Source organism: Eschrichtius robustus, chromosome 6, assembly GCF_028021215.1.
Source record: "Eschrichtius robustus isolate mEscRob2 chromosome 6, mEscRob2.pri, whole genome shotgun sequence".
NCBI lineage: Eukaryota > Metazoa > Chordata > Mammalia > Artiodactyla > Eschrichtiidae > Eschrichtius > Eschrichtius robustus.
The window spans coordinates 86,214,106-86,230,988 of record NC_090829.1 but is presented as its reverse complement, the minus strand read 5'-3'; the positions used below and the strand labels follow the sequence as shown (position 1 = coordinate 86,230,988).

At 43.8% G+C, this 16,883-nt stretch overlaps 1 protein-coding gene across 2 annotated transcripts in view; it reads right to left on the bottom strand.

Annotated features, from left to right (window-relative positions):
- Nucleotides 1–3,253: 3,253 nt before the first annotated feature.
- Nucleotides 3,254–16,883, bottom strand: part of DRD3 (dopamine receptor D3) — a 36,301-nt gene continuing 22,671 nt past the window's right edge. The window contains exons 4-7 of one of the 2 annotated variants that reach the window (XM_068545525.1): nucleotides 9,239–9,435; nucleotides 4,739–4,874; nucleotides 4,592–4,639; nucleotides 3,254–3,450 (exon numbers count right to left, since the gene is read on the bottom strand). In XM_068545525.1, the coding sequence (XP_068401626.1) occupies nucleotides 3,254–3,450; nucleotides 4,592–4,639; nucleotides 4,739–4,874; nucleotides 9,239–9,435 (578 nt within the window). Of the gene's footprint in view, nucleotides 3,451–4,591; nucleotides 4,875–9,238; nucleotides 9,436–16,883 lie in introns of both variants that reach the window. The other variant, XM_068545524.1, reaches the window with a different exon arrangement.

Genomic DNA, 16,883 nt, shown 5'->3' with positions numbered 1-16,883 from the left:
TTTATTGAATAAGGGACTGATTTAATAAATGAGTGATGAATGGAATTTTTTCAGGATGGTGTCTTAGAAGAAGAAAATATTTACTTAAGGTCTAGAGTTGAATGTTGATTGTAATCTGTTTGGATTTCAATGCTGTTTGCATTTCACCCAAGTAGAATGGACTGCTGTGAGGTGTCTTTGGGCTCCAGACCTGGTTTGCCCCAAGAACTCTGCTCTGCTTTATTCAGGCCAACATCTCTCCAGAGTCATACTGGCTCTGAAACTAGTGAGCTCTGAGGTCAAGCGTACTGATTCATGTTGGGAATGTAGAGTTGGAAGAGATAGAATGCAGAATCCCAGGATGAAGAGGCTGAAGTGAGTGCTTGGGAGATGTGTTTGGGATTCCCCTAGGGGCTCTTCCTGGATCAGGAGAAAATCCTGGGAAGGAGATGTTGTCTCCTAATAGATACTATCTAGGGGAAAAAGTGCCTCTCAGTTTAACGACGGAGATGACAATACAATTTTATCCTTGTATCTGTATGGAGTTTTTTGGGTTTTTTTGGTTGTTTTAAGTATTTGTTTATTTATTTATTTATGGCTGTGTTGGGTCTTCGTTTCTGTGCTAGGGCTTTCTCTAGTTGCGGCGAGCGGGGGCCACTCTTCATCGCGGTGCGCGGGCCTCTCACTGTCGCGGCCTCTCTTGTTGCGGAGCACAGGCTCCAGACGCGCAGGCTCAGTAGTTGTGGCTCACGAGCCCAGCTGCTCCGCGGCACGTGGGATCTTCCCAGACCAGGACTCGAGCCCGTGTCCCCTGCATTGGCAGGCAGACTCTCAACCACTGCGCCACCAGGGAAGCCCGAGTTTATAGTTTTTACGGGCTTCTCAGGGAGTGGGGTAAAGTAGAAAGAGCACTGAACTAGGATTCAGCGGATTTGAATACTCGTGTGTCATTATGCAACCACTGGACAGCAATTCCTGGCCTCGCTTTCCTTTTCTGTAAATGAAAGAGGGGGTAGAACCAAATACTCCCTCGGGTCTGTTCCATGATTCTATAAAAATAGGTTATGCATGTCCCATGTGACTGGTTCAGAGGTTGAATATGGCAGGAGAGTGAGAGTAATGCCTTGGGCTGGGTTCTCAGGAAAGTCTGAGGCGGAGGTAGGTGGGGCAGGGTGAGGCTCTCCCAGGCATCTTGCTCCATCTTTTTCTCCCCACCCCTTTGCCACTCTGGTGGGAGGCAGTGCACCATAGTGGTTAATTGCATGAGCTTGGGAATCAGGCAGGCATGCCCTTGAATCCCGGCTCTGCCACTTACTGACTGTGTGACCTGAGGCAAATTTCTTAACCTCCCTCTGTCTCAGTTTCCTCACCTACAAAAGGATGTTTATCTTCCTAAAGTCATCATAAGGGTTGGGTGACCTGACGTCAAGAAATGCAACAAAATATTTGCTATCACTTTTCCTCACAAATATATGAATACTGATGCTGTTTATATTTCTGTCTTTAGAACTCTGATTTTGACATGAAATTCTGTGGTCTTTCACCCCACTCTCCCACCCATTTGCTGTTTATTTTGCTTGAAAAAACTTAGGAATCACGTACTTTGACTTCTTCTGATATTTAATTGTCTCAGTCCCTAGTTCTGCTTGTACCATAAACCTGTTGAGCTAGGTGGCTCCAGGTACAAGAACTAGTGGGCAGACAGCATTGTTATCAAAGATAACATTTAAAAATATTGGCATTAAAAGCATTCAGGAGTAACATAACTGACTCCCTGGGGGGGGGGGGTGTATATATTTCCTCCTTATACACTTAACGGTTAGAGGAATAAGAAGGGGCAAGGGACGCCTCGGATTCCATATAAAATTCCTGTGTATTTTGAGGTTTTAACAACATTGCAGCAGGTATCTGTCACGCCTATGCACTAACAGGTCTTAACAGTAAATTTATTGAAGCTCAGGATGATAACATTTCATAAATTATCCACAGATTGTATCTTGATTCTGTAATCAATAAGAAATAGCTTCTGTAGGTGAAAAGGTAAATGTGAGGATATTCAAGTTTCTTATAAATGCAATTTTGAATGACATTTACACATTGTTTCTTTTACACCTTTCATCTCAATTGTGAGAGGATAATGTTTAGCATCTGCATTAGGACTTTACAAAGACTGTCCATATGATGGCTTTGGACAGCTAGTCTGTCTCAGTTCTGGGGTCCTCTGGCAGTTTAGGTGGGTCCCTACCACCCTTAGACAAGTAAACTGCCAAATACAGGAGCAGGCGGTGGGCTCCTTGAGTGCAGGAGCTGTCTTATTCAATGTCATATATCCAGAACCTGGGAGGTGAATGGCACCTTGTAGACACTTAATAGTTAATGGGTTTCAGGGTCTGAAAGTATTGGATCTCTGTTAAGCAGGAGATGGAGATGCCTGGGTAGGAAAACCTCACAGCGTTATGAAAACACATCTAAAGCACGCTCTGAACCACAAGATTCAACAGTGATACTGTAGTGGGCATTGTCATTCCTTTGTCACTTAACATCCCCATCTTAAATTACTCTGGAACTGAGACTCTGAGAGTAAGGAAATGGAATCAAAGGGGCTTCTTAGCTAGAGCTAAAATACAGGGGGAGCAAGGTTTGAAAAGGAAGCCCAGGTGCCAGTGTGGGACCATGTTTCCCTCAGGGTGAGGAATTTCCCAAATCAAATGTAGCCAATCAGATTCTACAGAGAGGTGGAAGCACTGACCTTGCTATTATATTTCAGGATGCAATGAATGAAAGGAATGACCAAAGAGAGTGGGCCCATGAAAGTACAAGGTTAGCCTGACAGTTAATTAGGAGTTTGAAGGAAGTGAGACTGGCTGTCTGCAAGACAGTTTACTGGCTGAGATTTCAAGGACCCTTGGCAAGTTGAGAATTATGAGATCTGTTCCTTTTTCCTTCGCTATAATGAATCATGCCTCTGATGAAAATTGTGTTTGTGTGTGGAGTCATGTTCTATCAGCTTCTCACCGAATTACTGCTTATCACTTGGGGGCCCCCGAACGACTTGAAGGTTGCCAGAGTGAAGTCAGAGTTTAGCTGGGGAGGTAGAACTGTCTGTTCTGGAGGAAGCAGTTGGTTACACCTGCTACTCAGGGACATCTTGCCTTCAGGAATCTTCTTCCTGCCACATGCCAGCAGACATCGCACTGTCGTTTTGAGCAGGTCCTGGCCAGTAGCCCGGTGGCCTGGCAGATAGAGGTGGGCACAGGGAGTCTTCTCTCCTCCTTCAGCAAGACAGGATCTTGAGGAAGGCTTTTCGGAACTCGATGTTGAAGGTGGTATAGATCACAGGGTTCAGGGCGCTGTTCACGTAGCCCAGCCACGTGGTGGCACTGTAGAGCTCTGGGGACACGTGGCATGCTTGGCAGTGGGCATTGAGAATGTGGGTCAAGAAGAAGGGCAGCCAGCAGACAATGAAGGTCCCTAGGTTGCAAAGGAAGAGAAAAACTGGGTCAGGAGTTTGTTTACTCCCTTTGTTGTAACATGGAAATGAGTTACAGTTGTCTACTTTACGGCAGCTACTATGCTGGAAGTTTCACATACCCTTTTAATTTTTACACCAACCCTATGAAGCAGGTGTGATTAGTCACTTTTTTTTTTTTTTAGGTGAGAAAACTAGATGCTAACATCTTTGATTCATCCCAAGCCTTTGCTCCTAAATCAGTTTTCTGGTTTGATCTTTAGATAGTCCTTCGCTAGTCTTTTCTACTTCTCAATTCAATTCAAATATTTATTTTATGTCTATCCATGCAAGACACGTTCCTAGGCACTGATAGGAAAAAAGACCTTAAAGATGCAATTCATATAGTTAAGGTTGTTGAGGGGATTAACATAGAGGTTCCCTGGATATGAGAAGCCCCTAAGACATGAGTAGTTTGGGGCTTGTCTGTGACAGTGAACAGGATATGTTCACCTTCACTAACTCTGTATGGTACCGCGACTTATCAATTTTTAATTTCTTTATTTAAATAAATTTATATTTTTCTACTATAAAAACCAGCCCTGATTTTATACACTATGGAAAACTGGGTAAGTATGCAAAAGTAGAAAGAAGTGAAATAATCACCCACCACACAAAGACAATCAATCACTTTTGACATCTAAGTTAATTAATTTTCAGTCTTTTTTTCTCTGTATTTAAAATAATCTAGATGTTATAACACCATATGACAGTAGTCTTTTTGCATCCTCACATTTTTCACTTAATATTTTAAAATAGGTAAGCAGGTAGGAAATATCCAGTATGTGCCAGATGCTTTTAATGAATCATTATCTTACTTATTATTTGATTTATCCATTATAATTCCAAATGATAGACACGAAACACAGCTCAATTACGTGACTTGTTCGGTTTCATAAATTTCAGTCTAGGTGTTTTGAATTTCCACCAGAGTTAAGATTTATTCACAAACTCTTTTCATTCACATTATAAACATTTATAAGTATTACAGTCGTTGGATTTCCAATTTCTGTTAAATATGGTTACCTTGGTATCCTCCACCAGCTCCACTGAACTCAACCTAACCCAACGTAATCCAACCCATCCCAACTTAACCTGACTCACCAAGCACCATGACCAGCATCTGGGTTGCCTTCTTCTCCCGCAGCGGCACTCCCCGAGGTTGCAGGGGGCCCAGCTTCAGGGATGTCGACAGCCTGCCATTACTGAGTTTTCGAACCTCTAAGCTGAGCTTAGGTGCCATGGTGGGGCTGAGGGAGTTCCGAGTCCTCCCCTCCTTTTTCAACTCTCCTTCCCCTTCTTGGAAGCCTGGTCTTCCCAAGGCAGTATCTTGGCAGATGCTGTAGTAGCGCTTCAGCTCCATGTGTGTCTGACCAGGGGAGAGGGGCTGTAGGTGTAACAAGAGAGGGTCCTGACATTTCTGGGGATATTGTTTATCTTCTGAATGTTCCTGAAAGGGAAACAGAATGCAATGAAGGAAGAAGAAGCCATCATTGTGTGAAACCTACAGAGGGTGCCTCTGAGAGTGGTGGGCTCATGGGAAGTTAAGGTAAACAAAATCTGCTTCTGCCTTTGCAACTCAAAAGCACCTACCACATAAAGAACATCTGAGAATCACAATAATCCCTTGAGGAGGGTAGCATAGAATTATAGCCTGGTCTTTTTACGGTAGAATGACCTGGATATACAGAGGAAAATGTTAAATGGCACCATTGAGATGTAAGCAGAAAAATCTGGAAAGTGGGAAACGATGAGACAAATGACTCAGTTTCTTCAACAAATAAATTTCAGTGACAACACCACCACCATTTACCAGGTATGGGTCTTATTTGAATTTTGATTCAAATAAACCAACTATAAAAAATCTGTAAGACAATTGGGGAAATTTGAACATTGACTGGATATTTAATGATAGTAGGGAATTATTATTAAATTTTTTAGTGTGATGTGGTATTGTGGTTACGTGTTTTATAAAAGAGCCCATATCCTTTAGAGAGTCTTAGAGAAATATTTTTGGCTGAAATGTTGTTATGTTTGAGATTTGCTTCATAACAATCCAGTGGGGGTGTGTGAATGTAGGTGGGAGTGTAGTTGAAAGAAGACGGGGCCATGAGTTGATAATTGCTGGAGCTGGCTGATGACTACTGAAGGCTTAGTTATATTTGTCTTTCTACTTTTTTAGTTTTGAAATTTTCAATAATAAAAAGTTTAAAAAACCCAGGATTTTCATCTCAGCTTCCTACTTAGTTGATGCATCCTGGGCAAGTTAATTAAATGCCTCTGAGCCTCATTTGTAAAACAGAAAAGAAATGAAAAGAAACAGGTTTGGGATGAGCAGACTCTGAGAGTAGGAAACTGAAGATATGTGAAAGTTTCTGGTATTTTGGGAGGACGTGTGTGTGCCAACGTCTGAACTTCTTTCCATGTTTGAAAAATCAGATGCTGTGTCAATCTTGAGTAGAAGGCAGGACTCCCCAGCACCCTTACCAAAGCCATAAAAGCCAGATATTCACTCTCCCCGACCTCCCCACTGGGCAGCTAGAACTCTGGTACCTGAACCAAGCCCAGCCAGTTAGAGATTCGCACCTACAACCTTGAATTAGAGCTCATGAAGCAGGGAGACTTCAGAATTCATCTAGCAGTGGTGACGGTCAATGTCCAGTGTCCTAGGTATTTGAACCAGATTCTTCCTTAGGCATGAACAGCGTCTTCTGAAGCTGTTCTTCAGCCTTCTCATTGAGTCTGAGCTACTCGATATCCTTCCAGTAAATTCCATTTTTACATAAGTTAGTGTCAACAACCAAGAACATTCACTAGTCTCTCCTTAGTTCAAGGAATCATAGTTTTCTAGACACACAAGGCTGGTACACTGTACAAACTTAGAAACATTGTTGAATAAATGAATGAATGAATGAATGTAAGTGGGCTTCAAGATTATTTAGTGGTTTAAAAACTGTGCTCCACAGAGGTGTTTGTAGGAATTCAATCATAACATATTTTTTTAAAAATTTGGTTTTCATTTTGATGGAATTTTCTAATAATTAAAGTAAGTATACTGTGTTTTATCTGAATGACCATTTGTAACCAAGATTATACTTTATGATTGAGCTGGCATCTAGTCATCTTCTAAAAGATGCATTATTTCTGAAACTAAAGGAGTAGGGACAAATTTTTGAGAATGCTTATGAAATCTCAGATTTGGGACGTCCCTGAGGTGTAGTGCTTAAGAATCCACCTGCCAATGCAGGGGACATGGGTTTGATCCCTGGTCCAGGAAGATCCCACTTGCCGGGGAGCAACTAAGCCCATGTGCCACAACTACTGAGCCGGCGCTCTAGGACCCGCGTGCCACAACTACGGAGCCTGCGTGCTGCAACGACTGAAGCCCGCGCATTGAGAGCCCATGCTCCGCAACAAGAGAAGCCACTGCAATGAGAAGCCCATGCACCACAGTGAAGAGTAGGCCCTGCTCGCTGCAGCTAGAGAAAGCCCACACAGCAACGAAGACCCAGCACAGTCAAAAAAAAAAAAAAAAATTATGAAATCTCAGATTTGAGAACACTGATCTAGTACAGCTTGTCTCCATTTCACAGATTTGGAAATTCAGTCATGTAGAAGGAAAGTGATTCTTCCAAGATTCTATATTGATGAGTGTATTTTTCAGCTCTTTCTGCAAACTTTTATCACCACCTCCATGACTGACATGAAGAAACATTGGATTGCTTTGGATCTGGCTGGCAGAGCCCTCCACTCCCAGATGGCAGGACAGAACCTAATTCTCCACACTCCAGGCAATGCCAGCTTCTTGACTCTTCAATCTCTCCTCTGTAGTCACCGCTTTTCCTTCTTTTGGCCTTGGAGCCTTCTCGGACTTTAAATCTCTTATCTATAAAAAAAATCATTTACAGCACGAGTCTGTAACAGCTACATCTGGCCCGTGTAAAAGTGGTTAATTAACTATACGGAGATTAGACAAGGCTTAGACATTCATCATTATGGGTTTTTGAAGCTTCATTCCTAATATTTACTTGGCTGTGGAGCTCAGGGAGAGGAATACTGGTCTTTTATCTAACACCTCAGGCTCCATGCAGCACTTGGCTTTCTTAGTGCGGCAGGGCTGGTTTGAATTGGAAGGATAAGAATCAGGGTGACTATGAAATTGTCTCAGTTTTCCCCATATTTAATGGCAAATAAGGCACTTGAAAGTTTCCCATTAGTCTCCCTTTTCGGCTTTTCTTGGATCTGCCCATGTCTGTTTCAGCGATGCCCTGTTTCCTCTAATGCAGGTTGTTCTGGATGGTATCTTCACAACACAACCAAGAGTCATTGGCTATGGTCACTGGGATCTAGCCCAACAGTCATATGCTTTTGGAATATTATTTGATAATGCCTATTCTGAAGCTCAAATCAGGCAGAATCTCAGATCTGTTATTTATAACAGATGCAAGTGTGAGGTTGGCGCTAACTTTGATTTTGGATTGGAAGCGGAATTAAGTCAAGCCAATGTCTTGAGAAAGGGTCTCTTATTCTTTTCCTACAGTCAAAGGCATGGCTTACTCACCATTTTCCCCATGGCATCTGATGGAAATCTGGCCCTTACTGAAAAACTGTCACATAGGGCGCAACCGTAGCCAGGAAGACTAGGGTGGGTTGAAGGAGAAACAGTTGTGGGTTAAGCTCTATATAGTTGGGCCATATAGGTGACAATGCTTTGAATACAGTGTGTTCATATCCTCCGTCTTGGGTCCTGACCTCCCATTTCATAGGGGCCATTATTTTGCTCTACACAAGTCTTGGGACTTTGAGTTCAAGGCTCTGATTCTCATTCAAGTCATTATAGGTTGATCTAGACATCCAGTGTGTACCTGCCTTCAACATCAAACTCAATTCTTACTCTATGAAGCCCTTTCCGGAGCATATTGACCTTTATCTTCTCATAACCTCTCCAGCATTTAACATTTAGGTGCTTAGTTGTCTTCATCTCACATTTGGCAAACGTCCCAGTCAGTGCTGGGCTGCTCATTCATTTTGGGTGGAGGTGTGTTTTATTTGCTTGTCTAAGATTCTAAGCTACATGAAGGCAGAGGCCGTATAATATTCCTGCTGTCTCTTCCCTAGCAGATTGCAAGGGATTGGTATTCATCCATTCATGCTTCAAGTACACCTTGAAGCATGTGCCAGGCACTGGAATGAGCAGAATTTACAGCCCAAGCAATCAGAAGATTTCAGTGACCTTCCTTTTCAGAGCTTTGAAAGACCTAATAAAATGTGTCATCAGCATCTCCCATTCCCTCGGCTGGTTAGCGCCTCAACACAGAGGCAGATCTAGAAAGGGCAAGAGGTTTCAATGGACCCCCAGTGATTCCTAATGTTATGATCTGGCCAGAAAGTCATTCCTGGAAACCCGGCATCAGTGAATGGTAAAGCTGCCACACTAAAACTTCATACCTGTGTGACATCTGAACAGCTGGCCATTTAGGGGCAATGAAAGACTTTGAAGGGGAGCAGAACAAGCCCAGAAACTATCCTATCATCTCGCTAAGTCAAGTGTGCTCTAGGGAAGACTATCAATGCACTTTTGAGATTGGATTTCCTACCTTTAAAGCCTAGCCAATATCTGCAGATTAAAAGGTGGGTATCAGATGTGTGTCCCCGATGTGGCAGAACAGGCAAAAGCATGCACTGCAGGACACAAGGCTGGAGGCCACGGGGCTGGGTGTTGTCTTCCTTCTGCCCCTCCAGGGTGCTTACCTCTTGGGGGAAGCCGGGCCTGACGCTGGTGCACTGACTGTTCTGTCGAGTGAGGATCCGTTTCCGTCTCCTCTGTCTCAACACCACGTAGATCCTGGCATAGACGAGGACAGTCACTCCAAAGGGCAGGTAGAAGGACACCACTGAAGAGTAGAGGACAAAGTCAGGGTTGGAGATGGAGCAGATGCTGGGGTCTCCTGTGAGTGAGAGAAGGGGAGAGAGCAAGGTAGTTGGCCAAGTATGGGACCTCGGTGGGGAGCACAAAATATGGCCTCACATCATGTGTGGTGTCTCCACCATCGAATCCACAGTGGAGCTTCGAGAAGCACTGGCCAGTCCCACCTACCCCCTCATCATGTCCCGGTCTATGTGCTGCCTCCTCCGTGGAGGCTTCCTTGCTTGATTTTCTCAGTCAGGAGCGACTCTTACATCCTTTGTGCCCCACAGCCCTTTACTGTGCAGTTAGCACACATGGCCTGATTGTTAACTCGTGAGGGTGCCATCTCAGACACCTACGTCGTCCACTCGCTGAGAGTAGGAGGTCTAATTCATCTCGATGTCGCGCACAGTTCACTACAAAGAAAATTTACCGATGATCACATGCCAGACACTGCTCTACACTGGGGCTGCAAAGATGAATAAGACACGGTGTCCTCCCTTGAAGGAGCTCCCAGTCTAGACAGACAGACGATCCCTCCCGTATGCCGCGCTAAGCGTCACAGAGGAACGCGGTCTGGGAGGCTTGGCTCGAGGGGTGTCACAGAGCAACAGAGCAGAGGCTCCCAGGAGGGATGCGGCCCCCAGAAAAGGGCCTGCCTGTGTGGAGGCATCAGAGGATTGTTGCATGCAATGAAAGAAAGGAGGAAGGCTTCTTTGCTGAGAATGCCAGGTCCCCGATTTTGAATCCGAGTTTTCGGGCAGGTTGTGGTTGACTACAGGCAAGTCTATTTTTCGGCGAATCCTGGTACTGCTCAGGGCTGAGATGGGAAAAGGGCCAGTAAACCTACTGTCATCATGGGCACTGTGAATCGAGGCACATCCTTGCTTCATGTCCTGAAACGCTCCTGCCCTTCCTCCTTAGGGGGCCCTGCAGCTTTGTCTTCTTCACTAGCAGATGTTGAGATCCCTCCAGTAGCCAGAGTAAGGCCTACCACTTGCCCCATCTTGAAAAAGAAAGTGGAAGGAAACAAATATCTTCCAGGTGATTCCAAGGGCTTTAGACACATTATCTTACCTAATAAACGTGGCAACATGATGTAGGCAGGTGCCATTACCGTCTCTATTCTCAGATGAGCAGGCTAAGGCTCAGAGCTATTCAGTAAGTGGCCTAACATCACACAGTCTGGATGTGTTCCTCCAGTCATTTTGACCCCAAAACCAATGTTCTTTCTATGATTTTGACTCTCCACCTCCCTCTACTATTGGGCACGACAAATTTGCACTTTGTCCTGTCAGCAACAGGTGTTGGCACATCCAGCCAATTTTAATAAAGGGATGGGCATTCTCCAACCCAAACTCTGGCCTCGGAAGATGCAGCCTCAGATGTGAACTGGTGGGGAGAGGGCCGTGGCCACGTGGGCCCCTCATTCTGCTTCTTGGTCTACGGAGGTAGGGAGAGGCCAGGCAGCCTGAAGTGGGAGACCCAGGTCTCCATTTACTAACTGTGTGACCTTGGGCATGCTACTTAACTATGCCAAGCCTCAGTTTCATGGTCTGTAAAAGAAGGACAAAAATATTGTATCATGTAGTGGTTGTGAGACTAAATGGTAACTATTATTATTATTTATTCTTTACTATTATTTATTATATACTTCCTCTGAGCTTTTTGAACTTGAAAGGGAAGGTATCACTTGGAATGAAAAGACTTATAGGGAACAATATTTGTGGGGGAGAGAAGGGAGCAACAGCTAAGAATTAAAACAAAACAAACAAGAAAGAATGTATTCGGTGCTCAGTTAGGCATTTTAATGATGGCACTGCCACCAGAATCTTTATGAGCTACTCCAGATTCTCTGATTCTCTTGGTAGGGGGGTAAAATTCAGGTAAAATTAATGTCATGTCACCAAAGCCTATATCATCATCTTTTAGGAAATGGCTCATAAAACTCTGAACAGTGGTCACCAAAATGGCATCTTCTGGTCTTCTAGGGGAGTGGGGTTGGGAGTAAGGATAGGGTGGCAGCTGGTGGTCTTTCTGAATCTGTAAGGAGCCACGCTGGCAGTGATCACCCCTCCCCTGCAGTCAGCTCCCCTGCTGTCAGCGTCTGACTATGATTGAAATGCCTCCTCTAATGAGGAGGTACCTCAGCACGTTTTGTAGTGAGAGGGGGTCAGAGGGGTGGCAGGGCCACTTTCCCCCTATTCATCTTGTCGCCCTCCTTGGTGTGCTGGATAGTCCCCGTGCGTCTCTGCAGATATACCATCTACCCTTCTCTATCCTCCTCTGGGTTTTGAGAGGGTGACCTCTATATTTTATATATTAACTACTACATTTAAAAAGCCAGGAGCCAAAGTGGGTATAGTATGCTTCCATTTGTGTAAACATGGACACACACACACACTCACATGTGTCCATGCACGGGTGTGTGTATGCACTTGCTTCAAGCGTGGTGTGCGGGATCTTAGTTCTCCAACCAGGGATTGAACCCATGCGCCCTGCAGTGGAAGCTCGGAGTCTTAACCACTGGATCTCCAGGGAAGTCCCGAGCATTATCTTTTAAGAATATGGATGTTCACTTCTAGGGAGGGGACAGGGATACTGGCACTCTAGGGTAGAAGGGAGACGTACAGGGAAGTCTGTATATATATCTCATTATACCTTATGTTTTCTCACGTGCAAGTATTTATTTTTCCATTAAAAGCATTGAAATTTTGAAACGTTGAAATATTGAAAGCATATGTATGAGAGACAGAGTGAAGAGAGAGCACATAGCTATTTCGAAATCGCTGATCAATGAAGATCTTCAGTATACAATCCCTGAACCTGCACTGTCATCCCTTCCTTCCTTCCCTACCTAAGAAACTGCCGCCTGTCCTTAGACAGAGTTTTGCAGCCTCTCCCAGAATTTCTCCATGTTATGCGTCCCGTGAGGCCTGTCAGCAGGCAGAGTGATGCTGGAGGCGGCTGGGCAGTGAGTGGGGCCCTGCCTCAGCCTCCGCCAGGCCTGGCCTGGGTGTGTGTCCTGTGGGCAGTGCAGAGTGAAACACCACACATGGCAATTCTGAAAGCTTCTCTCTGCTGAGTCCCAAGGAGGTGGTGAGGGCAGTGAGGTCCCCAGGAGCTAGGCTTCCCCAGGAGATGAGGTGCCTTGTCTTGATTATTTAACTGAAAGGGTAGTGTGCTGTCAGCATAACAGTTATTGAATGAATGAATACATGAATGATGAATAAACGAGCAAACTGTACAGATGAACATTTTCCATAAGCACATCAGCAGTCACTAGCTGGAGTGTAATAGGGAAGGCCAGGAGGCTACTCCCCAACCTCCGAGATTGGGATGTTTATCCCAACCAATCTCAACAGCTAAGGAGGAAAGAATGATGATGAGGACTCATCCACTGACTCTTTCAACACAAGTTTACGGAGCACCCGCTGTATTCAAGGCGCTGTGCTCGGTGATACACTGAATATCTTTCGTGGGCTAGCCTGGGAACTTGAGTCCCACAGCCATGTGAATGGCAAAGTCAAAAGCAAGTCGAGTTGAGAGATTCATGAACTTCTAGCTCATTGAAGGATTTGTCCTCAATTTGTTTCCAAAGACAGGAGATCTTAATGAATTTGATTGAAGATGAGCCTAGTATTCTCTTTGTGCTTCTCGACCAAGCCCCCCTACCCCCAGATGCAGGGCTCTGAAAGCCAGGTGAGGTGTTCTATTGCTAAAATCTAAATAGTCCTCCTCCATTTCTTTGTTTCAAAGGAAAATTAAGTCAGTTGGTAGGACTTTCTCAACTTTAAGTTTTTCTGCCCTTGAAAGTTTCTTGAACCCTGGTCACCAGCTATCGCTTATCCGTTCTTGAATTTTTAATAACCCAATAGCTATCTGATTTAGCAGAAATTTAAATACTAGTTATTTTTCTTATCTGTAAAATAAAAGGATCGGGGATCTTTCAGGTTTCCTCTAGTACTAACACTCCATGCTCCGCTGCCATCAGGGGCTGTGGATGATGTGATATTTGGCTCCTGACTGCTGGGTCTCTGCTGGGAGCTGGGGCAACACGGGTCAGCCAGGCCCCACAGCCTTGGAACTCTCTGTGACCCAAGATCCTGCTTTATGTGTGCATCCAGACATGCATGTCACCCTTTTTTCGGACAATAAGAGCAATTCCAAGATAGAAGAACCTGAAGTTCAACTTTCCTCTACGTTACATTCTCTGACAATTCACAGTCCCACGTGGCAGCCCATTTCCTTAAAAGAAGAGCCCTGCCAGAAAGTTCTGTTTTGTGTTGCACCTCATGAAAGTCCAGCCACTGCCAATATCAGGTGTTGTTGGCAGTATCCTGCCCTTTTCTCCTCTCCTTCTCACAGGAGGAGCAGAAAAAAATGGCCGAGAGAAGTCATTTATATTGGGCTTTTGAATGAACTTGGGAAATTCCTTAGAGCTGTAAGAGGTGCTGGAGGAGCCCACATCTATCAAGATAATGAAACTTTGCTGTGAAGGTCAGACTGAGGCAGAGAAGGCCGGTGGGGCTTCTCTGCCTTGAGTCCTGCTCACGAATTCCCTGAACTAATGTTCTAGAATGAGACGACTAGGCTCCTCTCTGACCACCAACAGGACTACCACTGTTTAGATATCCCTTGGAGCAGGGGCATAGTTAAATTTTGAGGCAGAGGAACATTTTCTAATACATAATAATAATAACAACAATAACGCTAGCTAGTATCTACTGGGCTTTTACAGTGGACCTGACACTTTAGCACAATACATGAATACATGGAGAGCCTACTGTAGTCTAATTAATACATTTAAAAGTAAGAGACAGAGAGAGAGAGAGATGAGAAAGAAGTGAGCCTATACGTGGTAAGTCATGAGCCTTTTTTGCCTTCTCAAGTCTATATTTGAAAATCCTTTTGGAAAGATTTTTCTGAGTTTTGTTTCTGAAACAATAATGATCTCACTGGTGGCAACAACACTGCAATTAGGTCGTCATTCTTCTTCACTTTATACGTTGACTTTAACTGGGAACTCTGTCTAATGTCAGATTTTGACTAAGTGTTACCGGGTGTGTATGTGTGTGTGTGTGTGTGTGTGTGTGTGTATCTGTGTCTGTGTGTCTCTGTATCTGTGTGTGTGTGTGTCTGTGTATGTGTGTGTGTGTGTGTGTGTGCGTGTGTGTGCCCGCGCGCGCGCATGAGTAAGACCGCCCCCGCTAGCCTCTAAGAATGAGGAAGAGGAATCACTCCCCCCAGCAAAAGTTGGTGGGGCTTTGCTGCTGGCCGGGTTAAGGACTGCCTTGGTCTAGCAGTGGTAGGAAGTGGCCCGTACTACAAATTCCAACTTAGAAGGCATTTTCTCATAGAAACATGGATATAGAAGGTGGCTTAGTTATCAGACTAACCCCCAAAGCACATTTAGACTCATTGAAATTGTATTTGAGCGCCAGAGTCAGCCTCTACAGTCGTGTTAGAGAAGGTCGCCTTGGTGCATGTGCGTGCACACGCATGTTTGTGTTTATAACGTGACATTGGTGACTGATAATGGGAAGCGTTAAAGAGTAATGCGAAGACGATAACAACATCATATTTTAGGAACACCCTGAGTTAACCAGGCACATCTTTGTTGGATAACTTGGCTACTTAACCTCTAACGCAGCAGAGAAACAAGCCTAACCTCGAGCAGGTGATATGTGCTTGGCACATCTATGTATGTTATCCCAATTTAATCCTCACTTACTTGTAAAAGAACTCTGTGAAGGCTGTAGAGTGGACTTATAACATATGTAGGCTTAGATTCTAGAGTCAATGAAAATTATAGAGAGTCAAAATTCACCCTGAATCACACATAAAGATACACATGGCTTGATTACAACCCTGAACAGTAATAAGTAAAGACATATGACACACGCAGTAATATGTCATCTATTATAAAGAGTTAAACCTAACATATAATTTTAGAGATGAAGTTGCTGGACTTACTTGTAGGAGGCCATATATAAAAATAAATATTGAAAACTTCCTAACTAAATACATAGACCTAGTCCACATATTTGATTTTGTTCAAGTTTATGCTGTGCTATATTGTTATCCCAAATTTATCAACAAGGAAGCTTAACTTAGAAAAGTTAAGTAACTTGTTCAAGCAGACACAGCTGTTAAGCAGCAGAACTGGAGTTTGAATCTAGGTTTTTCTGACTCCAGAGCCTCTGTCTTCCTAAATGTATTTTGACTTCTAAATAATTGACCAGCAAATGACTCTTTGAAGACTATATATAAGTTAAGATTTGCCTGTATTTATATGTAATGTGTTACCTATATCTGTATACACATAAGCACACAGCTATGTGACTTGTACATATATACCAGCAATTCATGAACCTGGAACATAGTAGGAATTGAATGAATCAATTCAAATGGAGAAAATAAGAAATCCAGATGAACACTAGAACATGAGTCAATCAGTTCTCTCTTAGTGAACACTCAGTGTTTATTTTCAATACCTGTAACTATACTATATGTGCTAATAGTTACCATTCAACACATGAAATTCTTGAGGCTGAAAGATGGTCATGGAACAGACAGTGAAGGCACTGTGAGGCGTCAGTTTGGATTGGTGTTATATCTAAAATCCCAGACATCTCAGATATACACATTGTTCATCCATTTGTCTGTCCACCCATCCATCCATCCATCCATCCATCCACCCATCCATCCATCCATCCTTCCATCCATCCAATAGAAGATGTACCATGTGCCAGCACCATGGCCAAAATTTTTGTATATTAAAAAATATAGGACTTCCCTGGTGACGCAGTGGTTAAGAATCCGCCTGCCAATGCAGGGGACACAGGTTCGAGCCCTCGTCCGGGAAGATCCCACATGCCATGGAGCAACTAAGTCCGTGCACCACAACTGCTGAGCCTGTGCTCTAGAGCCCATGAGCCACAACTCCTGAGCCTGTGCGCCACAATTACTGAAGCTCACGCGCCTAGAGCCCGTGCTCCACGACGAAGAGTAGCCCCCGCTCGACACAACTAGAGAAAGCCTGCGTGCAGCAATGAAGACCGAATGCAGCCAAAAATAAATAAATAAACTAATTAAAAAAAAATATATATATATATATAAAATACATCCTCCAGTAATTTAGGAATTCATCCTAGTTCCCAAACGTCAGAAATGATTTTTATCGAATAAAAAGTTAGAAATGTATACCCTACTCCAGGGCTGTCATTATTGTTATTTTGCATTGTAAATCCATTGCGAATTATCATCTTTTCATTAGCAAACTTCACCTCAATTATTCATATAGCATAGTTTTTTAACTGGCACATTTCTTCAAATGAATACAATGGCTTTTCTTTCAAAATAGGAGTAAGCAGACTTCATTAATTGGGGCAGAACATTACTCCTGTGCCATTAATTGAAGAGGTTTTGCTTTCTATTTTATTTGTAATCAATAAAGGCCAACGTCTTGCAGTCTATAGCATCCTC